This window comes from Saccostrea cucullata, unplaced genomic scaffold, assembly GCF_032062105.1.
Source record: "Saccostrea cucullata isolate Sc308-1 unplaced genomic scaffold, CSIRO_AGI_Scuc_v1 ctg3270, whole genome shotgun sequence".
Taxonomy (NCBI): domain Eukaryota; kingdom Metazoa; phylum Mollusca; class Bivalvia; order Ostreida; family Ostreidae; genus Saccostrea; species Saccostrea cuccullata.
This window is the reverse complement of record NW_026936178.1, coordinates 6,008-31,486: the sequence shown is the minus strand read 5'-3', so window position 1 is coordinate 31,486 and position 25,479 is coordinate 6,008. Positions and strand designations below refer to the sequence as shown.

The window sequence follows — 25,479 nt, the reverse complement described above, 5'->3', positions numbered from 1 at the left end:
AATCTTGCATTTTGCAACAATAACAACATACCCCATCAGTTATTTATTTGACCAGCGAGGAATCCATGCAGGCTTCATTAGGTTCAAATGTACGTCAACATGAATTTAAAATAAAGTTAACTGTATTTACCATGAGACAAGTCCACATTTTAAAGTGAAAAAATGGTGCAATCTTTTTTTCCCCAGTGACTTCTAATATGAGCTTGGTATTTCCGGCACCTTTTTAGCAGAATGAATCAGAAACAATAAGAAACAGCAACAAGAACAAGATGTTTTTTTCTGTTGTCAAACTCTTAAAAAAATGTGATAGTAGAATTAGAAATATTGAAAGTGTTCAAGTAAATTCATCGATTTGTTAACAATATATTGCCGTTAACGTTGATTTTTCCATATTCTATATACATTTGTATACACAAGTTTACAATTCAAATAAAGTCTAAGTTATTTGAGTGAAATATATGGAGATAGCGAAAAGTATTTAAGCTCAAAAGTCCATAAAAATACAAAATATTAGCAGAGCAAACAGGGACCTCCAAAATAAAAGAGGTTGGATCAGATGCCATGGAGGAGTGAGCATCCCAGCAGATAAAACACCAGACGAAATGTATGATATCAATTAAAGAATTTAAGAAACTGCTTTTAAAAGCAATGAACTAGGAATTTTACATCAAAATTTATTGAAAACATTGATACAAACAATAAATAAAGAAAAAAATGACAAGTCTCTACCGCTCCTCAATTTGCAGCAACCCTAAAAAGGAAAGTAAAAATTGTATATTCATCTGCACATCACAATCACAAGTGTAGGTCAGATATAATATTTTCGAGACTGAGAACGAGCACTTACCAGGCTTGATGTGATTGAGGGCTTGCTTCGCCCAGATAATGGCGTCCTGCATGGATTTACGTCTGTCCAAAATGTCAAGGAGAGGCGTGGCATCCAACTCCTTCTTCTTGTCATCTGGAAAACAAGAAAACAAGTTGTTAATGTCATTACTTACTATTTCTTTGCAAAGAAAGGTAATACATCTACCCTTAATAAATATCTGTTCTAAAATCTTGATTTGTTCTAAAATATCAATTAATGGTGGTCTGTATACAATGCATGTAGGGCTGAAAAATATAAATACCATCAGTGGCAAGTGTGACTAGTTTACAACCAAATATCTGGATATCAACGTTGTCTGGAAATCTGCCCATGATATCAATCACCATGGATACATCATAACATTCCAGTAAGTTTGCAAGGTCTTCACGGTCTGCAAACAAAAAGTCACTTGTTTACAATGGGCTTTAAGATTCTTACAAATTACCCGACATAAAAAGAATTCAAAATGAAACATACCCGATTTCAGTAAATTTTCTAATGTCATGAAGGCCACAACAATTAGTCTAGGTTCATTTTGGAATCTGTCAAGGATTGATAACAGAGTCCTCATCCCCTCACGTTGTAAGAATGCAATACTTAGTGAGTCTGAAATGAAAAAAACCATGACTTATATCTCCCTAAAACTGAACAAAAAGACATGATGTAGATTATGAACAACAGACAGCAAACTTCGTCTAAACCAAAGCAAATTTTTTGCGTAAAAATTTGTAACATTAGGCATAAGTTCCAAGTGTTCGTCAGGAATACTTGTTTTACATATGTGTATCCCTCTGATAGCAGATCACATTGCCTTGTGGAGAAAATTACCTTGCTCTTCTGTCATATAACAAAGAGCTCCACAGCATACAATCTGTAGGTCAAGTTCTTCTGGAAATTTCTTCATGGCAGAGTGAATCAAAGATAAAATTTCTGTTGAAAACTTCGAGTGGAATCCATCTGGAAAAAAATTCAGTATTAGATATTTACGATATTTTTTCGTCCTTACTCTTTTTCTTTAAAAAGGAACAAAACGCTGTTACTCACTCATCGCCAGAGCTGCTAGAATTTTACAACCGTAGAACTGTAAATCATAAGTTGTTGTGTTGATATTTAATAAATCCAATAACTTATCAAAGGATCCACCGTCCATAAACATATGACAACCACTTACTAGAAAAGGGAACAATACAAAATCTTAAACTTGGTATGTGATTTTATTTCAGACTAGGAAGCATTACAATTTTACAAAGATCATGGGAGTTTTTCCTCAGGAAATACGACTACTAACCATTGGAGACGAGTTTTTCGTAATACTGCACCAAATATACATCTACATTACTGCTGCTACCCTGACTCTCAGTCACAGTACTCAGGACTCGCTCTATGTTCTCCAGGTCGCTACTGGGGATACCTACAAAAATAAAACATACTGCTGGATTCCCTTCGAAAAAGCCTTTGAGAAAAATATAGTTTAAAAGAAGCATTTTCTTTTTATTGAAGGTAACTAACTTACCTCTTGCTGAAGCCAACTGAATGAGGATATTTCTGATCCATACTTCTATTTCTTGATCAAAGTTGTTTTCCTTAAGTAAGGTTTCTAGAACATCTAGACCTTTGTCCTCGATGAAGTGATGACAGGATGCATCTTCAAAAACAGAGATAAGAAATTAAATTTTGTCATTCATATTGCTCTCTCATCACTAATACTTAATATTGTAGAATCAAATCATAAAACGTGAAAAGTCTTACATGTCAAAAATCATATACTTACCAAGTTCGATCAGATTTCCCAGTAATTTTAGCGCTAGTTCCACAACATCCGGGTTATGTGACATCGAAGTTAAACTTGTAATGGCGGCCTGAACACCTCCATTTCTTTCCACAGTTGATTTGTTTCCATAAACTACAAAAGACAATGGAAGATAAACCATGAAGTTATATACATGTATCAACGAAATGATGATTTGATGTTACGTCAGATGAAGAGCAGTAACTTAATTTGACATGTTCTTACTTTCTGCTGACAGGTTGGTGAGGGCTATATGCGCATTCTCGTGGATCTTTTCCGAGTTTTCGTGATGGAGGAGGGCTGTGATTATTGTTCTGGAGGAATTCAGTCTCTCTAATACTGTTCTGTTAGCCTCTGTCAATCAGTATATTCAATATTATTTTTTTTTTAAATTAATATTTGACTTTAAAAAAAAAGTATTCCTGAAATTTTTTCTGATTAACAAAACGCATGTATCTTTAAGTTTATTCGTCAATATCTCTAGGTTCTAGGCATAAAAGCTATTGAGTATTCAAGTGATAAACTTACTATTGACCGCTAGTGAGCCTATGATAAGACAGCCATGTTCCTGTATGACAGGGCAGTCAATGTAAGTGGTCATTCTCTCCAACAAAATAGACACCCTGCTGTCCTGTATAAACTTTTTCTGGATATCTTCTAGAAAATTAAAGAAATTCAATTTATTTTATTATCTGTATTTTTCATGTTGCTTAGAATATTTTAATAAAATTTGTTGGGTACACTGTGCATTCAAAACATTACATGAAAGGACTTTCAAACATTTTTTGAAATTTTAAACTAAGCAAAGACCTGAATTATAAAGGTTGATTGATTGATTGCTATTGAACGCCACCTGAGGGCTTGTTATACCTTATGATTAATGTCGCACCAGAGTCACCGTGTAGGATTAAGTCTGTCATACATATATACTAGTAGTTTATCTGAGCAGCATCAATTGATATGTCTTCCAGTATCTGCTGTACCTGATATTGCCAGTACTGGGACTAAGAAGATGAAGATTTCCTGCTGAAGTTGGAGATTATCTGGGAACTGGGTCAGACACTGACAGACGGTCTCCACAATGGCGGGTAGGGCTAATTCCTGGGCACCCTGAACTGCAAAAAGATAAAAAAATCTTTATCCTAATGCTGCAAAGACACCATTGCTTATTAAGATATGTTTAAATAAATCAAACAGAAACATTATGGTAAAGAGTCCAAGGAGATTTACCAGAAGAAGAGATGTTACAAAGTGTGCAGCAACCGTATTCCTGAAGTGTTTCGTCATACTTGTATTTCTTCAGTGTATCAATAATTGTCGAGATCTCATTTTTCTTACATATATGTTCCCCTGCATCAGCTGTAAGATAGTCAATAAGAAATCAAATGATTATATTTTGTTTTCTGGACACTGGAAATTTTCAGTTGTAGGAATATTCGTCTAAACTTACTACATTTGGTGAGACAAGCCAGAGCCCATAAAGCACACTCTAAAACAGCGGTACTGTCTTGGAAATTTTTAAGCGTTTGTAAAACCACGCCAATTCCTCCGGCATTGGAAACATCAGAACTTAGATCCTCTGTGAAATAAAAAAAACTTCCTCAAAATTATGTTTGATGGAAAATATCGCTGACTGTGCTGATTTTTTTTTCCACCAGTGATAGATATTTTACTCCATAGCTTACCATGGAAAGAAAAGCTCCCCAAGGCCCTACAAGCGTTCTCTTGAACTAGATCGTCATGTCGGAATCTCTCCATGATTCTTACAATCACGTGTACTCCTCCAATATACATGACATTTTTTGCTGTTTGATCTGGCAACAACAACAAATAAATGTTCATTTAATTATTTTTTTTATTTTTGTTCAGATAAAAAAAAATATTTCGTTTTATAAATTGACAAAATATGCACTATAACAAAACGTACAATCGTTGGCAAGATTGCTCAAGATGAAGCAACAGTTGCTGACAATTTTGTTGTTGTCCTCATAACGAGACAACAAGGTCACAACACTAGAAGGCACCGCACCCTCAACCAACTTCTCGAGTAGCTCTTCTACAATAAAAGTACAGATGCAAGCTATAGTTTTTTTTTTAAATTTAAAACTTAAAAGCTCTACAAATTTAATTACAATGCATGATCTTAATTTTGTTTGTAAACTTGTTTTCACTTTCTATTTCAAAGATGACCACAGATCTATGTTTCATGTCAATAACTCAATTTCAGCACATAATTCCCTAACAATGCATGTTCTTAATTCTATGTTAACTTGTTCTCTTGTTTTTAAGATGACCATAGAACAGTCTATCATATTCATTAAGGACACACAATTTCAGTTTCCTAACCTACGGCGGACATGCTTCCCAGGATGTCCACAGCGCCCTCTATGACGTCTATGTTATTGCTGGAGTTCGTCAGTCGCAGAAGCTCTGCTATACCCCCATTCTTCTGTATATGAACACAACTGGCATCTACTCGAAAGGACCGAAAAAAAAAATAAATGAAGGAAGTTGTTCTTCTGGGCACTATAGATTTGTTTTAAATGCTTCAAGCTTGTTTTAAGGCATTATAAGACATGCAACCTACCCGAGGCAGCGCACATGCGTGCTAGAGAAACAATGGCGGAGGTGAGTATTTCGGCATGATTCTTATATGTCGTCAGGGCCGTCATTAGGCAGGTTACCCCCTCATTCTTAGCCAAAAGAACAGACAATGAATCTGAAAAAGTCACTGAACATTAAAATATGGGTAAATAACACAACAATGACAATTCTTTATAAATTAGCTAAGAAATGACAGAATAGTTTTTTTATCTGGCTTTTTACAGTATTGAAAAAACTTCTCGGTTAAAAAATCTGTTTTCAAAACGTTTTAAAATATGCATGGGTATTAAAGTGATCTACTCAAAAACTTTATGAATAAAAAGTGACCCTAGATTTCCTAGAAGTCGTAAATACTTCGAAAAAATGGGGGACTGGTTTTTGCAGAGCAAGTCTACTACATGTATTTCAAAATTGTCTTTACGCTACACGTGCCCTATACTAATTTACTCAGTATGTACATGTAGTATCTTACAGTCCTATGTAAATGATCAGTACAAAAATAAGTGCGCTTTCTCTCATCAATTACAGCCCCTTTTATGTTGCTCTTTACGCTGTTTTTGATATCTAATTTATCTTGGTTAAATTATATTCATTTCTTCATTCCAATTCAAATTGCTCGAGAGAGTCAAGGCCGAGTTTAACTTCTAAGTTATTTTATACTTTAAACTACACTAAACATAAATAATTGTGCTTGGGAGATTTACAATTTACAAAGAAAGTAATGCTACAAAATTCAAATTTCACTTTACAATTATCTAATTGGAACCTAATTTGTTTGTAAATTAAAACTTTGTTTACATGCAACAACGCTCCTTACGTCAATATTCTCAGCTATCAGTGATGTTTTTACATTTAAGACATGATGTTTTGGCAAGGTTCACATAAATATCCCACCAGCGTGATTCTTTTTGTACAACAAGACAGATTTAAGTTTTCATAAAAAATTAAAACAGACGATTTGGTGACTTCTTTGACTAATTGATCAAAATAATTTTATATGTATGCTTCAAGAAATAAACTTTCCAAACCATTTACTTGTAATTTTATGTTAATAAAAAAGATAGATATACCAAAAAATCTGTTTCTTTCTTTTCTTCATGAGGAATGAAAATTCAAACATTTTTAGCGCTACAATAATTATTTTTCCGATAATCTCCGACCATATTTTTTGATTTTGGTAGCGCTTATTATGAAACAGGATTTCAATGAATTTTCTCTTTTATAATTTACCGTCATTGGCAAAGCTGCCCATGCTTTTACAACCCTTCAGTTGGGTATTTAGGTCATCCGGGTATTTCTGCATCATGCTGATGGTCTCCCCTATTGTTTGTTGTTTGCATTTCTGAGTTTCTGAAACTGAAGGAAAAAGTCATAAAATAAAATTGTATCTAATAGCAAATTTTACTGCATTTGTTTCAAGGTTTTAAGGCTTGATCTAAAGATAATGTCAAAAAAAAAAAAAAAAAAAATTCACAAACACCTCTTTCTTTTTGATTTTTGTTTTAAGGGGGCCGACTATAGTTTTATTGTGTGAAAACTACAATAGCGAAACTCTTCATTTTTATATTATATATAACTTACATTAACTTCGGTGTACATGCTAAGTTTGGGGGAAATCTACCGTCCAGGTATTTTTGAGGGACCGACTCAAAATACAGGTACATTTCCTATAGGATTATATAGGAAAATGCCAATTTTTAGCACTTTAAAGCAAATTATACAAATACTACAATAGACATTTTGTTCAAATTGTATTATTTGATGAGTAATACTATATTATACAATATATGTAAAAAACACAAAATTCTACCGTCTTGTTACCAGAGGGGGCATCTCAAAATGAAAAAAAATAGCAAATTTTACTATTCTTATAGAGTATTACTAAATATGACATACACAATGGATTCACATGAAAACATAGTAAAAATATTGGAGATATTCTCAAATATCTATGTTTTAAATTTCAAGAGCGTACGTTACTTTTTCTTTAATAATATTTTTATTACCCCTTTCTCTAAGAGCTACAGATTATCATAACGTCAAAAACACACTGCAATGGGATCAGCCTACCTATCAATTGCAAAATTGGTTTAAAAATCAGTTATATCAAATTGTAATGACATTTTTATACCTATAATTTCTTAATTTTGTTTAATTTTAATAATTAAGCGAAAAAAGTTGCATTAAAACAGTAAATACGCTTCATTTTACTATGATGCGCGAAATGTTGCGCAATGGAAACTATAGTCGGCCCCCTTAAACCCATTCCTTTTTTGCATTAAACTTGAGCATCAATAAATTTAAAATGATGGTCAAACGGAAACGATGTCGGTACATTATTGCCGAGCGGAAAATTTAATATACCGTACCCAAGGATGTGTTTATTTTAATATTTCATAAAAATATTGCATACATCTGAATAAAATATTTACACAAAAAAGGTATTATTATACAAAAATAGAATCTGATTCTCTATAGCATTTATGACATATCTTTTGGATCAACCCTCGTAACATGCAGAAATAAGCCTAATTGGAATCATGCTTCCCGATTCCCGATTTAGTTATGTTAATTTTATTTAGAATTTCGGAGAACTCAAAGATTAATGAAATTGAATAATTTTTATTTAAATTATCCAAAGCAATCTGTCAATGTATTTTGAAATTAAAGTCGGCCATGAGGAAGACTCTGTAGATGATGTAGTGCACAAAGTATCTAAAAATATGCCATTTTGATTCAATTAGAACATGGCTGTAGAAACCAAATATAACCATAGAGGGTAAAAATAGATACTAGTAATGCAAATAATTACAAGCTTCAATGGATGTGCAAAGGCTCCAAAAATTGTACAGTTATTTCTAAATTCATTTTATCCTTTTCATGTTATTTGCTAAATTTTTCCTTGTCTATTTTTTGCAACTTATATTAAAATTAGTTTCTTTGCTTACTTTCCAAATGTCAACAACGTTCGTTATTTTTATCATACTTCCAGTGAATTTATTAACACATACCAAAGCAGAAAATTGAATTTTCATGCTTAAATAACTTGAGTAAAATGCTATACTGTTTAAATAGTTTGTATCTATATATCGGGTTACTCCAACTTACCAAAAGAGTTGTTAACATTTCCAGAACAACAAAATCTACCGCATCCATTGCAAAATGTCTCCAGTGATTGTAAAGGATGCACAATATTATTTTTACGGAATATGCTATGTATAATAGCTTTCCAGCAACCCAGTGGGTTTGTCATGATTTGTGAATTAAGAGTTAATCGTCAGATCCTGGAAGCTAGCACTCCCCAATCCAACAGAACAGAACTCTAGGGTCTCCACAATGACTGGTTAGAAGTACACTTACAACCGTGACTACAGAGTTTTTAGGACTCTTACATATTATTTTAACATAATTGATGCATTGTCTAATTAGAGTGCCACGGTTTGGTATCAGAGACTTCTCATTCATTCATTAACATATATCTAAATGCAACGGACTGGTTAACGGTTTCCGACCATTATACAAGAGCGTATTACATAATCCTAATCTGAATTAACTGCACAAAAATTAATTGCTTCTTTAATGCATGTCTACTTTAAAGAAAAACAGATATTCTATTTCTATGAGGATACTCTTCCTATTGACAATTTTTCAACGTTCACTTTTAAAGAAAGAAAATATTGGACTTTGCAAAGGATGTAGTGGGGATTATCTTTGAATTCATCTACATGATTGGAGACGTAGTATTCGCCAACATTATATTTTTTCTTCATTGTTTGTTTTAAATAAAACATCATGCCTTTATTTATTTTTCATTTAACTATTCCTTTGGTTAATTATTCCAAAAAAAATATTGTCACTAATAAGAATCTTTCATTAATAAAGTCTTCTGAAATTCTATGAAATTTTTTGATAAATATGAATTATTTTAGGCTTCTGAGAAAACACTTTTGACGGCGAAGTACCTAAATATATTGAACATTTAGTCTAGAGAAAAAAAAGCGCACTAAGTGATCATGACGACCAATCTCATTTTCTTCTTCCTGTTCTAAGCATAAGATGCATATTTTGTCATGTTTTATGAACTTTTGATCTCGAATACTGTTCATTATCTCCATATGTTTCAGTGTATTATACTTCATACTCCAAGATATTTTCCACACGTGTTCTAAAAGACACGAGAAATGATATAAATTTGTGCTTTTGATTATGAAAAAGTTTTATTCTGAGTCTTACAAAAATAATTTATAGATTTATAGAAAAAAACTACACTATTCCATGAAAACATTTTGGAAATTTTCTCCCTGTGAAATGTTTTTCATTTCCAATTGCAAAAGTGAACAGTTCATGCAGGTAAAGACATTCTTATGCAGATAAATTATGTTTTACTTACCGTACAATGACATGGTCAATAAGATTTCTTTAAGCAGTAAATTACAATATTTAAATTCATATCTGAACCTTTATACGGAGACCTACTTACCTAGTGGTGGCATCGCGGCGGCGGCTCTCTCTCCTACAAAGACAATAATACATAACCATCAGTCCTTCATGGCTTTATACACTTCATTAAACCGAAACAATCAAATATTGAAGCCCCGGAAACACCCCCACAAATTACTCCTTGGCGTGTATTTTTACTCTTTACCCTCCCCATTTATAAACCATGGAAATTAGACAACAACCACAAACATGCCACTACCTCGTTATAGATTAAATTGATCGAGATCGAACTACAGAGGCGGACGTAAATTGATGATTTCTTGCTATAAGTCGATCGAAGGATTCACATTTTGTGTTTATTTTTATTTGAAGAGTCCCGTTTTATAAATACTGGTAGCTACGCCCAGTCACTGATCACTGTTTGGACAATGACAGTCGGGGATTAAGGGATTTATTTCTGGATCCGAAGTCCTTCTTTAAATAGCTCTGCGGTTTAAAAGGGAGATTGCTTCGGAAGTTATTAGTGTTGCTAGGAAAAGAAGTCTCCTAATTGACCTTTTTGTAAATTTGACTGACCCATGTAATCAAATTTAGAGATTTGTTGCTTAAATGTTACTTTTTGTTGGATAAATGTCTATTTGATTTGTTTTTTTCCCCCGTTTAGATAAAAGTACCAGTATTTCCATTTTTTTCACGACGCGTGGCTTAAAATAGATAATGTTTTATCTTAACCTCTTCACAAGTTATCCTTATTTAAATAACTCGCTTTTCTTTACAGAAATACGGACCAGCCGAACTTCTGTCATGTTTAGATATTGAATCATAGAATTTAATCATATTGCTCATTTCTTAAGCAGGAATTGGACCAAGTTCCTCTCTGGTTTCGCATTCTTCGTCTTTCTTACTTTAAATGATGAATATACACATGCATGCATTGTTAGTAAGTTTGGGACTAAAATTCAGTGTCATTTTATGAAGAAAAAAAAATGACTTTAATTGCCAGGATCTTCATGCTTATTGCTCTTTTTTCAACTCAAGAAATTGAAAAAAAGAGCAATAAAAATATAAACTAAGAAACTGGCAATTTTCATTTTTCGTTTCATTTTCAGTCATTTTTTCAAAAAATAAAACTGAATCTCTAACAATGCATATGTACAGTCATCGTTTAAAGTAAAGGACGAACTCTAATTCAGATGAAGAGAATTTATTTGGTCCAGTTTTCAGCCTATTGCGCAGTATAGTTCCATTTTGGTTATATTGTTTTTTTTTTTGTGAACAAATCTCTAATTATCACCACCCGACTAATTAATTATGTTATGGTTAGTTTTTTTTTTAAACAAAAAAAAAAATCAGTTATATGATACATTTATTTTAATTGATAAAAACTTATTTCAGTTAATTATAGCGCAACATTTTTAAGAAATTAATGTAAGTGCTTAAACGTTCAATGTTCTACAAGTTTTATGCATGTGATGAACATCAGTGCAGTTACACCAGTATACTTCCATTAGTTTTCAAATTTAGTTTTATTTAAAACAACTTATCTAATTTAAGTAGATTTTATGAAGACTTTGCGGTAGGCTTTCATGTATTTGTTGACATAACGAAAGTGAATAAAACGTATTCAGGATTAGCAATAAATAACTGGCAATAAAAAAAAGTATAAATTGCAAAACCCATTCAGCAATTAGCAATTGCAATAAAAATTGCGCAAATCTTCATTAGAAATTGACAATGAGCAATGGACGATCAATCAACAACCCACGGTCTGCCACGGTGTACAACTGACATGTAACGAATAGCAGTATCTAGTAGTAAAAGACTATTTGCATAAAGTTAAAGTGAGAATTAAAATGTTTTAGTGCACATTACGAGGGTTGTCCCGTTAAATCGTGGACAAGTTGTCTAGTTTGAAAAATAATCATCACTGCGTTCTGAAAGTTTCACTACTTTTTAGTACATATATTATAAATATACATAGCAAATTTCAAATAGATATGTGCATAAATAAACAAATTGTGATATTTTATGTTATGTATACTGTAGCGCACTACGGCGCACGGATGATAACGTCGACGTGTCTAAAACAGCGTCACGCTTCGTGTTTGCTAAAATAAAGTTGGATATGCCCCACTTAAATTTAGAAATTTGATTGATTTACATACGTGAGTGTTTATTACCAGTTAAGGAACCAATGTGGCACCCTCATGCGATCTTCTGAAGATTTATGAGCAAGTTACGGACAGTATTCTCACCATCAGTCAAGTAAATGAGAATCTCATATCGACGGTCGACAGTGACAGCGTCTTTTACTATTACAATGGCAGTCTGTCCGCATGTTTTGTACTATCTTCAATCAAGAAAACTTCGCTAAGAAAACGTCCATTTTATTTGTATACTAAAAATCTGGTGATATTTTTCATATTTTCGTTCTTCCGTATTCATTTAAAGTCTTTTAAAGTGTCATTAAAACATCCTAATCTAACTGAACTGCTCTCCGGTGCGCCGTAACGTCATGAAACGTCGCCATTTTTCGTTTATTGTGTATACAACTTTTCTATTTCGAATGCTCGGGAAACAGCCAAAATTTAACCAAATGCCTTGAAATTTTCAAAAAGACAATAGAATTTATTAAGGAATCGAATTAGGATAATTTTCATCCTAATCTTATGTATTGAAAACTTTTAGTACGAATTAATACTTGTATATTCTCTAATACAACCCTTGTTATTTTTACCGTGCGCCGTAGGACCGTACCCTGTGCACCTTCAAGCAGAATAAAATCTTTATTTTTGTATATATATTATCAAAAACATTATGATACACTTAAATATGTTGATTAAACATTTACTGAAAATTTCAGCTTAGTGCGCCCATTACTTTTCGAGAAAAACGCTTTGTCCACGATTTTACGGGACAACCCTCGTATATTTTCATGTTCATTTACAGGCCCAAACACAGTAAGTTGTTCGTGGAGTATTGTGTAAGCAAGTGGTTACATTTCAGTCCTTGGTCAACTTTCATCAACGTACAAAGCAAATTTAGTACTCTAGAACAACACTGCTAAAGATGTCGGTGGCGATTTGGATTTCGAGCTATATCACATTTTGACGAATTGGAAGATCTAAATTTGAGTCAAATTAAAAAAAACTTGGAGAGCATGCTGAGGATGCAGAAAATTTATAAATCTTTAATGAAAATGTGACTAGTTGATAAAATTATTGTTACTTCAGTATGGAAATGACAGTGTTTGGTTACAGGTATACAACAGGTATAAGTCGAATGTTTTATCGCTGCAAAGTAGTAACAATGAAATCTTGTCATCGATTTGTGTTAATCATAGGGTATAGGTGCATTTAAAAACAGGTCGTTATTTGTTTTTCAAGTGGAAGTCGGTCCGGGCTCAGGTGATGTGACAGCGGACATGTAATCAGCAGAAAATGTAACCTTTGAAGCAGGTACCTTTGGGAGCTGTCATGATAAATAGGGTCGTTAGAGACACCACTGTACTGGTATCAATAGCGGCCCCGTTATCACAGCATTAGTCAGCTATCTTTTTTGACAGTATTAACCAACATCAAGAAAATAAAAAAAAATCTAAGATTTATGTTTGAGAGATTGTCATTCCGGATTTAGTCTGAGCATCCTATCTATTCAAAACTTGTCTGTTTGTCTTTTCTTTGAAGTCATGTTTGGAGACATGTCCAGTAACAGACAAGTTAATCTCCCTTGATAAGTTAGCAACAAACCTTGACTGGTACTCACTTTTATCTGAGGGAGGCGTAACCTGGTTCTCTGTACACTCGTAAACCAGATAACTTTGTCCGGACAAAATCCGGGTCGTAGAGGCTCCAGCCTTCAGGCCGGCATCACAGAGAGCCTTCCGGATGGTGTCAATGTTGATACAAACGTAGTTCCGGTCATCCGTCTCAAGTTTCTGGACCGGAAGTACGACGCTGATGAAGCCATTTTCTTTCAGGATATCAGGGACGTGTTCGATTCCCTCATCGGATTCGTCGACGGACCTCCTGTGAATGCTGTAACGGCTGTTCCGTCTCTTGTGGGGTGCTGTGAACGACGACGTGCGCCGAGTGACGTTTCTATCACTTTCATGAAAATCTTTAGCTACCACAGAATCTCGTCTGCTAGTCTTTTGAAAAACGTAGGACGAGCTTTTTCTGAGTTTTTCATTGTTGTTAAGAGTCTCAATAGGTAAGGACGGCATGACTTGGTCTTCTGAAATATTCGGAAGGTTACGCTCTTGATCAATCTTTTCTCTTTCTAATTTGCATGATTTATAAATAAAATTCCTATCTCTTTTCGGCGGGCTGTTTTCGTACGTCAGTTCAGTGGAGCTTGACGGTCTCTGTAGGATTAACTGTCCCTTCTCTTGGTTACTCTCCTCGGAGGCTTTACACCTCACACCGAGATGAGCACAAGTGTCGGGGATGCGCAGCTTCCTGCCTCTGAGAAGAGTATTTCTTTTGTTATGTTTTTCTTCGGGTCGGGTATCATTTTCGCCCAGCTTCAAATTATCACCATTTAATGAGAGTGAAATGTGTTTCTTCGTGTTCACTTTTTCTAAACAATTCGATAATTGTTTGTTTTCTGACATACATTTCGTAACATGTACCAGTGGCACTTCAGTGTCCATTTCTCGTCCATTGGAGTTAATTGTGTCCATTTTTATGCAGGGATGAGGTCTAGGTTCTCATCTGATCTCAAGTTCAAACGTATATGTCTCCAATTATCTAAAATATGATACAGTATTATATACACATTAGGGAAAATTAAGAGCATTTTGTGGCAAGTTTCTTATTGTGATTAGAAAGTGCGTCAACAGGCCAGACTTATTTATTCATTAAACAGGTTAAATAAGATAACATTGAGTAAAATATCGGAGAACACATTTCACAGCCTCGTGAAGGTACTTAGTCAACGTTTTAATGGTGTGTAAAGCAATACATGTAGTCTACGATAAAGAAAAATCTCACGCGCGCCGGGTGCGCCCCCCCTTACTCTTCACTAATTGTGTAAGCAATGACGGCTATTGATCAATCTATCTACTGGTACGAATGGCAAAAGACCGCAATATTACGTACTTGGAATAACTGAAATACTTTCTTGGTTTCGTTATTTAAAATTCGTATAAATAACGTATTATTAGTATATTTAGTACTATCATGATTACATTTATCTTTATACTAATACAGAAAGATTAACCATTGCATGCATGGAAATAGGTGCATTACAGAGTTTGTTTGTTTGTTTTTGTTTTTTTTTGGAAAATCGTTTTGTGAATTCAATTGCTTAAATATTGTTTTTAAAATCAAATTGAATTAATTTTAAGTTTTAAAAGTACATGTACTATTAAAAGCTAAAAAAATTGAACAAGGATAATCGTTTTTTTCCGTAAGAAAGACAATATTTTAATCTGTGAACTTTCACATGAAGTCACATATAAATTGTATTCATTAAATTATATTAATATTCTTTTAACAAATTATTTAAAAAAAAAAAAAATAAAACACACTTGAATACTCACACAAATAAAGACTGTGAAAACAAGGTATAATTTGACCGTTGTTATCTTTTAAGACGGGGAATAAGGACTTTAAATGTGAGATAAGGATTATGAGGGGAGAACATTGTATCCGTTCAGGGGATGTTCTATCTGCCGGACTCAGATAACAGGTCAACGATCCCCGGGATAAAACGCACACATCACTCTCCAAGACACTTCCGGTTGTCGTAACACGTCTAAGAAGTTGGATCTATTTGCTTTTGTAATCAAAGGACAAATAAAGTGTGAATGATTCTACCAGTTAAAACTTTCAAATTTTTCATGATCTCAAAAGGTTTTAATGTCAGTTATCAAAAGCAAGTGCCCATGGAATATACATGTATCAATTTCTAAAAGTATGTTATTCGCCATTCTTTTATTTTTGCAACTGGAAATTTTGTATTTTGAATATTTGTAATTTATTTCCAGGTAAAATACATTTACCATGCAGATTGCTTTTGTGTTATATTCATTATCCTATATGTAACATATTTTTTAAACTGATACACAAAGCTGAAAAAAAAAATCGTTTTTGTCTGAGCATGATCTGAACAGTGACCCAGGTGAGCATGACAGGATATGTACAGTACTAATATAGGCCTTGTCTTGTGAACGTAATTATGGCGAACCTGATGAACTGTGGATCGTATGTGCAGAAACTAAAATAAAAAAAAGAAAAGTAAATGCAGTTCACTATCGCACCATCAAGTATCAAATAAGGGGTCGATGTTGCGATATCGACAAAGCGATTTTGCGATGATGGTGTAATGACGCGATGACGATGCAATGGTGCGAAAATGCTATCCGGATTCTATATAGCACTGTTGTACTATCGCTTCGTCGCCACCCAACCATCGCATAATCGCCCATGCGATAATGAAGTATACATTCATCCTGGCGAGCAAAATAAAAAATCAAAGTACTCAGAAGTACAGAGAGCCGGGCTCATTTACAGAGTAGAATGGATTTCTTACATGAATCACGTTTATATTCTGCTGAAAAAAATTATTTTAAAACTATCAATATAAATAATAAGACACTGACAGTGAGTTTTTCAATCCTAATACCACGGTCCGATTTTGTCAGAATCAGAATTAATCTGGTACCGCAGCTGAATGTAAACAAACAGGCCAGTCTGGTTCCCTCTCCTGCTTTACCTCGTATGTGTAGAACTACCGTAACGGTAACACTGATTATCAAAAATCCTTACACCAATGAACTATGTTCTTTGACTTACGAAGTTTTCAAAGTCATAACTACAAATGTTTATTTTATATAGATAAAACTTCGTTTTATTTTTGTTGCTTTATTTAGCGTTTGTATTATCTCAAAAGCGGTTGAGAGTAAGAACTATATTTTTGCACGTAACTTTAAAATGGCGACTATTGGGTTAACATCCTGTCTTGAACAGGATCACATAAGCCGGCAATTGCTCTTTGAGCAATAAGCCCGGTGTAAAGACGAATAATGACCCCCATCGAATAATGACCGGGGGTCATTTTTCGACAGCGAAAAATGACCCTTTTGCCCGTAGAAAAAGTGTCACTTCCCTAAAAATTTGCAGAACCCACGTGAAGAAAAATGACCCCCGTAGAAAAAAGACCCTGTAGATTAAAGCTAAAGTTTTAGGGGGCAAAAAAAAATTGGATAAAGAAGCATATTGGCCAAAATGCTCACCTGAGCTTATTGGGAATGACCTGATGATATGTTGATCTCAAAACATTATACAATTATAGCTATATTTTAAGGTAAATACAATGATTCAGAATCTAAAGGAGTAAAAGATTTATCAAGCCTTAGGTAAACATTGTTTTTTGATGGTGGAAATCATCGAACTGACAGAAAAAAAATCAGCAGTATTATATATTATTTAATCCTCCGCTTGAAAAGCGGGAGGGTATATAGTGATTGGGATGTCCGTCCGTCCGTCTGTTACGCTTTGAGGTATCCATCTCTTATCCGCAAATCCTCATATATAAAAAGATGTGTTTGTGAAACAGCTATGCCCCTGTATGGCAACATAGCGAAGATTAAACTTTTCTTAAATGCAATTTAAATATATTGTTACCCAAAGTAGGGTCTTCTCACAAGAAATACAACTGCAAAATAGGAAAGCCCTAGCACCACTTGTTCAAAAGTAATGGCTAAGGATAAGTTTTTGAAAGGTAGGTCAAACTCAAAGGTCAAAGTTGATGATTTCTTAAGAAAATGTTTAATGTAACAAGGATTACATATGTGAAGTATGAATACCCTAGCCTTACCGTTCAAAAGTTATGGCCAAGGTAAAAAAAAATCATAAGTACGGAAAACTCCAAGGTCAAGGTCAAAATGTCAAGGTTTTTAGTATCCAATGAAAGGTAATGCCAAAAAACTAGTATCTACCGTTTAAAAGTTATGGCCAAAGTAAAAATTTGGCATTTTTGTGTAAAATGGGACAAACTCCAAGGTAAAGGTCAAAAGGTCAAATTTGGTGGTACCCAAAGTAAGGTCTTGTCACAAGGAATATACATATTAAATATGAAAGTCATAGCTCCAATAAATGAAAAGTTATGGTAAAGGTTAAGGTTTTGTGGACAAACAATCCGCCACAATGTTTTCAATCTTCAATATGATGAAGAACATAGCCAAATGATTACAAAAAATGATTAAAATATATACCTTTCCCCTCTAACTAATGAACGATAGGCTATTTACCGATACTCATATTCTTGACCTTTTTGCACTTACACGGGATTTAATATTTAAATGACTGTTTGGGGTTACTTACAGATTTACAAAGTGCATTTTTATCAAAAACTGTACTAAGCTATTTAAAAAGATCATATTTGATAGAAAAATTGTAATCAAACACCAAGAATATGAATAGGTAACAAATAATATAAAAGGCTTGTCAACTTCAGGTCTAGATCTAGTAAATAAAAGGTGCCTACATATTTTCTCTTATTCCAGAAATATATTGCCATTAAGCATTATAAACCAAAAAATATATGAATTGAATCAAGATTATGTTGGCATGATTGAATTCTGTGAATTTCAAAATGCAGTATTTTCTACCATTTTTATTGAAGCTGTCAAGTACGGGAAAAAGTTGCATTGAATTAATTATGACGTCTTAATGGGTTAGCACAGGTTTAACACATTTACAAGTTATGATGTCACACGAAGTATGTTCTACGTTAAAAGAAATGTAATGAATACTGTGTGCTAAATCAAAAGTTTATGTCTACATGTATAGTTTTTGCAGAATGACTGTGTATTTTACACTAGCCCATAGCTTTACAGAGCATATTTTTAGGTCTTATACTTACCTCACCCCCTTTCTTATTTAGGAGGAAGTCGATATTGAACAAAAGCAAAAAAAAACCACCCTACCTTTATTTTTCTATAAGAAGGAATTAAAAATAAGCTTAAAATAATCTACTATTCTACTAATTTTTAACTGTTACTTTGCCACAATACTTTAAAGTATACCTCCACCAACACTTAAAGTATGCTTTAATCATGGCGAAGTAAATTATGATATGATAGTACTTGTGTGAAGGCTTAACTTCATTTCAATATTTTATCTAGAGCCTCTTTCAGAATTATTGAAAGGTATAGAGTTTTATTTATATTTTTGCTTTTCATTTATTATTATTTTTTTTATTTTGATTTAACGTAATGTTCTCTTTTTATGGGGGGGGGGGGGATAAAAATTTCTTCCTCTTTCATTGTCAAATAGGATTTGCCAAACTTAAACAAACTAAAAGTTGAAATGACGGAAAATTTAATTTTTCCTATTAAAGAGTATTTAAACCTGATTTTTGCATGGTTTGATTTCTAAAAACAAGTGGAATATCATTCTTTAAGCAAACATTATAAGGAGGAATATTAAAAAGAAATTTTATTTACTTGACAATTAAAGAATCTCTTTTCAAACACAATTTTAGCATTGAAAGACTACGTGAATCTCTTAACTACTAGTATTTCATACGACTTTTTGTATTTTTCTGGTTACAGAAAATGTAAAAATTAGTTTCGCTGTAAAAAAGATATCAAAGAGTGTATATTTTGTATCACTTTAAAGGGGGTCATTTTTCAATGGGGGTCATTATTTTATAGGACTAACATATAAAATAATGACCCCCTAGGACCCTTTTTCTACAAAAAATTATTTTTTTCTACGGGTGGGGGTCATTTTTTGTCGTTGAAAAATGACCCCCCGGTCATTATTCGATGGGGGTCATTATTCGTCTTTACACCGGCTAAAAATTAATCAAAGTACTCAGAAGTACAGAGAGCCGGGCTCATTTACAGAGTAGAATCATTATGAATTTCTTACATGAATCATACGTTTATATTTGTATCAACAGATTAAAAAAAAGAATATCAGATTTAAAATTCTGATGAAAAAATCATTTTAAATCTATCAATATAAATGATAAGACACTGACAGTGAGTTTCTATCCTAATACCACGGTCCGATTTTGTCAGAATCAGAATTAATCTGGTACCGCAACTGAAAATAAACAAACAGGCCAGTCTGGTTCCCTCTCCTGCTTTTCTTCGTATGTGTAGAGAACTAAGACACATGTAACACTGATTATCAAAACTCCTTACACCAATGAACTATGTTCTTTGACTTAAGACTGAAGTTTTCAAAGGTACTAAATATGTTTATTTATTTAGATAAAACTTCGTTTTATTTTTGTTGCTTTATTTAGCGTTTGTATTATCTCAAAAGCGGTTGAGAGTAAGAACTATATTTTTATACGTAACTTTAAAATGGCGACTATGGGGTTAACATCCTGTCTTGAACAGGATCACATAAGCCGGCAATTGCTCTTTGAGCAATAAGCCCGGCTAAAAATGTGCTTTAACAAAGTAATGCGGACCGAATATAAAACAAAAAGGTCAGTGAAGGCGCGTTTTTATAGACATTCTTTAAAAATGGAAATTAGCCTCAGTGCAACTTCTTCCCCTCAAGCTAGCAAAATACCACAACTTCTGAGAGTGATAATTCATTCCATTGTCCTTTTCTGTTTAATCCGGAATACATATGACCATCAGTCAAGTGTTTATTTTTAGTTGGCGAGGAAGATTTCCTATTTGAGGTTACACAGATAATTCAATGACAAAAAAATTGTCGAAATGAACCAAAACATTTGTGTGCACTGTTTGAAAAGAACGTTTAGTACAACGACTAGTGTCTTCAGAAAACCACCAATATGGCCTGCTAAGCGGAGCAGACGACCTTTTGATGAGCGATATCCCGTTTCGGCAAAACACGTGAATGAGAGGAGACGTGGAGGGAGCCGGGAACTAGCTGAGAAAGTGGCACTCCACCGTGAGTTTTATCTCAATCTTCACTTAATATTAGTTATATTATCGTATGATATTAATTTAATATTGCTGTTTTTATAGCAAATGGAATCGCGTTGATGTTTTCCCAACCATGTTGTGTAGTAAGAATACGTTAGAGTTATCTTTCTTTCTGCTCTTTGAAAGTTTGTAAACATTACCAGTCAGGGGTGGTACTGAAATCAGTCATTTTTGAAAATGATGGATAATGGTCATTTCTTCTAAGTATATAATGTACACAATTTTCTGATTTTTGTAAATATGACGTCTTTTCATCATATTTCCATTCTCAAGTCAATTTTCCCATCCCATTTACTACAGTAATTAGATATAGTACACTATCCTGCCATAGACCCTTGTGTAGAGAAACATCTTGACAAGTAATTGAAACCAAAATAATTTAGTGCGCCCCGTAAAACTAATGAGATAATTAAGTGCGCCCAGACCTAACAATTTGATAAAAAATGATGAAAAACAGTCATTTTTAATATCAGAGATAACTCTATTTCTAAAATAAATTTCAAAATAGAAATGACTGTTTTTCATCATTTTACTAAAAAAAGATGAATTTCCATCATTATTAAAAATCAATTTAATGACTGAAAATCATCATTTTTAAAAATGATGGATTTCAATCACACCCCTGACTGATTACAGTCACTGAAACAGGCGCGGATCAAGGAAATTTTTCCAGGGAAAGGGGGGGGGTGTTTCCAGCCCAGTCCACAAAAAAAAAAACCCAGAAATTTTTATGACAAGCAAATAAAAAACATCACCTCATTTCCCAAAGTAACAAATTGGGGTCTTAGTCGTTGAAATTGGAAGCTCTGTAGGCCTACCTATGACTTTTCATACTTCACAGAGATGCGTTTTTGAATGGGATCCAAGGTTACTTGGATTAGTATAATTATACATTTTCTTACTCAACCAACTCAAGGGAGTGGATGGCAGGATGGGGTCTAAACCTCACCTCTAGATCCGGGCATGACCAATATTTATTGATCTTCTTTCAGTGTCATGTTCAGTGTCGTTTTGCAAAAAGATTGCACACAAGGTACACATGCTCTTGTCCCTACATCTCTAGTAGTACTATGACTATGAAAAGATTATTTGACAATGATTATGGTAAATTCTACTATAGAAACAAGTTCCTGTGTCAGGTCCGGCGCAAGCTATAGTAGCTTTATTTATAATTAGCTATATAGCTTTTTTAAGTTATTCAGAAAAGCTTGATTTAGCTATTTTATCACACTTTTTCCCTCAAAAACACAAGACAGCTCACAGTTACTCAAACATTTGAAATACATATTTGCTTAGAAGTATTCAACAGCTTAGTTTTTGAGCAAACTCATTTTATTTCCAGCTAGATAGATTTTACAAGTGTTAATTACAGTTGTACTTTATAGGTATTTTTATTCTTTTTATAGTTTATCTAGGTACTGAGTAAATTATCTGATTCTTCAGTAATACCCATAAACTAAAACCTACAATCCACACTTTATGTCACATTTACATTAATATTATTGATTCCCAAATTTATGAATACTTTATATCATTAACATGAACAATTATGTGTGTAATTTTTTTTTCCAGATGTTCAACCCACTGGATTTATTCACATGAAATATAAAAGATTTTTCAGAGTGAAGGAAATGACACCAGAATTAATTGTCCCAGATCTTAAAGACTGCAAGGTTAGAACAATATTTCTATGTACATCATCAGTTATGTAAATACATGTATATGTTTATATATTCCCCAAAGAGAGCATAAATAATCATTTAAGAGCTACATGTATCAGTGCATTAATTTTCATAAATTTACTAGCCATATACATTTCTTATTGATCACAGGATTAGTTGGGAATAGAGAAATCTTTTTTTGCATATTTATATGTGTTCATGTTATGTTTATAAAAATTAGATGCCAATAATTAATTTTTGAAAGATATATTTTAACTGTAAACTGAGTTAAAAGATCAAAGACCATAATACAAGTAAAACTCCCCACAAGCACAAGAATACTGGAATTTTGTAAGTAAACTATTAGAAGTTTGCTGATCACCATAGGATTAGGATTGAAGTTGATAAAATGTCAAGGTCATTTTGTTACAAATACAATAAATAATTCATACTCTCTGCATGATTTCTTTTCATATTTGTTTGTAAACGAATTTTTATTTCGTTTGAACGAAATCTGATTTTATGAATACGAATTTTTAGCTCACCTGAGCCGAAGGCTCAAGTGAGCTTTTCTGATCACATTTTGTCCGTCATCCGTCCGTCCGTCCGTCTGTCTGTCCATCCGTCTGTAAACTTTTCAAATTTTCGACTTCTTCTCAAGAACCACTGGACCAATTTTGACCAAACTTCGTACAAAGCATCCTTGGGTGAAGGGAAATGTAAATTCTTAAAATGAAGGGCCAAGTCCCCTCACAAGGGGAGATAATCAAGAAAAGACAAAAATAGGGTGGGGTCATTAAAAAATCTTCTTCTCAAGAACCACTGGGCCAATAAGGCTGAAACTTAGGTGGAGGCACCCTTGGATAGTGTAGATTCTAAATTGATCAAATCATGATCCAGGGGGGTTGGGCGGGGCCACAATGGGGAATCAAAGTTTTACATAGAAATATATAGGAAAAATCTTTGAAAATCTTTTTCTCAAGAACCACTGCGCCAGAAAAGCTGATTCGATGTGGAAGCACCCTGGGGTAGTGTAGATTCTAAATTGTTCAAATCATGTCCCCCGGGGGTAGGGCGTAGCCAAAATGGGGAATCAAAGTTTTACATAGAAATATATAGTAAAAATCTTTGAAAATCTTCTTCTCAAGAACCACTGGGCCAGAAAAGCTGAAACTGATGTGGCAGCACCCTGGGGTAGTGTAGATTCTAAATTGTTCAAATCATGACCCCCGGGGGTAGGGCGGGGCCACAATGGGGCATCAATGTTTTACATAGAAATATATAGGAAAAATCTTTGAAAATCTTCTTTTCAAGAACCACTGGGCCAGGAAAGCTGAAACTGATGTGGAAGCACCCTGGGGTAGTGTAGATTCTAAATTGTTCAAATCATGACCCCCGAGGGAAGGGGGGGGGGCACAATGGGGCATCAATGTTTTACATAGTAATATATAGGAAAAATATTTGAAAATCTTCTTCTCAAGAACCACTGGGCCAGAAAAGCTGGAACTGATGTGGAAGCACCCTGGGGTAGTGTAGATTCTAACTTGTTCAAATCATGACCCCCGGGGGTAGGGCGGGGCCACAATATGTATTAAAAGGGGGAAATCTGGTAAAGAACAATATGACAAGATTCTCAGGTGAGCGATGTGGCCCATGGGCCTCTTGTTAATTTCTTGGAATGAAATTAATTTGTGGGAACGAACTTTTTGTGGGAACCAAATTTAATTTCGTGAGAACGAATTTTATTTCATGGTAATGATTTTTTTTTTGTAGCAAAGACTTTAAAAAGTATATATCTCAAACATATGTCCAATAGCGGCCACTTTAAGCATTACCTGTATTTCCCTCATAAAGGAAAAGGCTAACACATGTCTGATCAATTATTTGAGTTTTTACCTAGATGTGTCCAGGGGACGTGAAACAAAGAATTAATTTGCTGTGGCTTTTTACGTATACCTTGAATATGCTTCGGAAATGGTATAAAGCCAAAGATCGTCGGAATCGAAAAACAAATTGAATCTCGCATGTTACTTGTCATTTATTCATATAAGTAGAATATTTTCCACCCAGAAGCTAAAGCGCTGAAAAAGAGGGATAGGTAACTGGAGAGAGAAAAAAAAAGTAAGAACCCATCTTTTGCAAGTGAAATATAAGCGTTGACTGCTGCCGCTCCAGCTGTTTGAACTACGCTCATATTCAAAATGTCTTAGGTGTAAAAATATAATCCAAGAAAAAGTCTTTTGCCGCCCTCTCTCTTTAAATTTCGTCTTGGCAAATGAATGGCTTCTCCAACCAACAGCACCTCACCCCCCTGGATCCGCCAAAGATAAGGATTAGTGGATTATATATGGGAGGTAGTAACTGTTTGTCTTTTGTGCAGGTGATGGACATCCAAGATAAACACGTATTGAATTTCTGATACATTTAGCAACACCTGTCTTCTTTTGTTTTATGATGTCGTATAAAACATAATCCCCGGTCCCAGTGTTTACTTTTGTACTTAATCATGCTTTATTATTTTGGTTACCTAGGTAATGAGCAGCTCGAGATCCTTAATGATGTTAAGGCTACCTTAAGTCAATGACTGTTGTGTCGTCTTAAAGTGAGTCGTTGTTTGATATTTACAGCTGAAGCCATATGTGCCGTACGACATAAACCCCATCCAACAGAGCGAGTTCACCGCCCACGATCTCTTCAATAGCTGTTACGCCAAAGACATCAACGAGAAATTTGATAGCGGGGAATATATGATAGAAAATGATGAAATCGTCAAAAAACCCTCATCATCGTGATTATGAAATATTGATGGCGACCGTATGTCCCTGCCAGTGTGATTGGTATATGTGTCCCATGGCACGGTGCGACAGGTGTGGAGATATTCATCAGCGATAGCCGTGACGTCATCACCTCTGACATGCGGGAATCACATCCCTGGAATCCAGTCTGATGTTTATGTATGTGTAAAGTTTATGTTTATAATGTTCACTGTAATATGTGGTAATAAATGATGTCTAAAAATGACTGATTTCTATTAAAGTACGCAGAGTGCTAATGCTCAAATAACTACATGAACGATTTTAAACTTTAAAAAAAATCGTTTGTTTTGTTTGGATATTGTATTTCTATTTTACTTTACACCTGGCATTTCTAGTTTCTGAGTAAAAATAAATAATTTAGTCAAAAGTGTACTGGA

General features: G+C 33.9%; 2 protein-coding genes across 4 annotated transcripts; one reads left to right on the top strand and one right to left on the bottom strand.

Moving 5' to 3' along the window:
* Positions 1 to 656: 656 nt before the first annotated feature.
* On the bottom strand, positions 657 to 14,427 carry LOC134244950 (uncharacterized). Of its 3 annotated transcripts, none has more exons than XM_062727209.1 (21): positions 13,463 to 14,427; positions 9,742 to 9,767; positions 6,492 to 6,617; positions 5,245 to 5,376; positions 5,004 to 5,129; positions 4,585 to 4,713; positions 4,343 to 4,471; positions 4,108 to 4,236; positions 3,888 to 4,016; positions 3,641 to 3,772; positions 3,186 to 3,314; positions 2,883 to 3,011; positions 2,640 to 2,771; positions 2,382 to 2,513; positions 2,157 to 2,279; positions 1,913 to 2,038; positions 1,697 to 1,825; positions 1,346 to 1,474; positions 1,131 to 1,259; positions 848 to 961; positions 657 to 751 (listed from the first exon to the last, which is right to left on the bottom strand). In XM_062727209.1, the coding sequence occupies exons 1-21, from the start codon at positions 14,383 to 14,385 to the stop codon at positions 726 to 728; spliced, it is 3,279 nt and encodes a 1,092-aa protein (XP_062583193.1). In that variant the 5' UTR covers positions 14,386 to 14,427; the 3' UTR covers positions 657 to 725. The 3 variants fall into 3 exon arrangements, with proteins under 3 accessions (XP_062583193.1, XP_062583192.1, XP_062583191.1); XM_062727208.1 differs by lacking the exon at positions 13,463 to 14,427 and adding an exon at positions 9,961 to 10,021 and having other exon boundaries at positions 9,742 to 9,774; XM_062727207.1 differs by lacking the exons at positions 9,742 to 9,767; positions 13,463 to 14,427 and adding an exon at positions 8,370 to 8,718.
* A 5,897-nt stretch (positions 14,428 to 20,324) lies between these two features.
* On the top strand, positions 20,325 to 25,224 carry LOC134244948 (large ribosomal subunit protein mL41-like). The gene is made up of 3 exons (XM_062727206.1): positions 20,325 to 20,590; positions 22,198 to 22,298; positions 24,914 to 25,224. Exons 1-3 carry the CDS (start codon positions 20,395 to 20,397, stop codon positions 25,076 to 25,078), a joined length of 462 nt encoding a protein of 153 aa, XP_062583190.1. The 5' UTR covers positions 20,325 to 20,394; the 3' UTR covers positions 25,079 to 25,224.
* Positions 25,225 to 25,479: the final 255 nt, after the last annotated feature.

Coding starts and splice junctions, on each gene's coding strand:
- LOC134244950 (XM_062727209.1), bottom strand. CDS start 14,385: ATGGACACAATTAACTCCAATGGACGAGAAATGGACACTGAAGTGCCA. Junction 3,773..3,887: donor TTGTAACATCTCTTCTTCTG/GTAAATCTCCTT, acceptor ATCTTTTTGCAG/TTCAGGGTGCCCAGGAATTA. Junction 2,280..2,381: donor TCAGTTGGCTTCAGCAAGAG/GTAAGTTAGTTA, acceptor TTATTTTTGTAG/GTATCCCCAGTAGCGACCTG.
- LOC134244948 (XM_062727206.1), top strand. CDS start 20,395: ATGAACCAAAACATTTGTGTGCACTGTTTGAAAAGAACGTTTAGTACA. Junction 20,591..22,197: donor TGAGAAAGTGGCACTCCACC/GTGAGTTTTATC, acceptor TTTTTTTTCCAG/ATGTTCAACCCACTGGATTT. Junction 22,299..24,913: donor CAGATCTTAAAGACTGCAAG/GTTAGAACAATA, acceptor TGATATTTACAG/CTGAAGCCATATGTGCCGTA.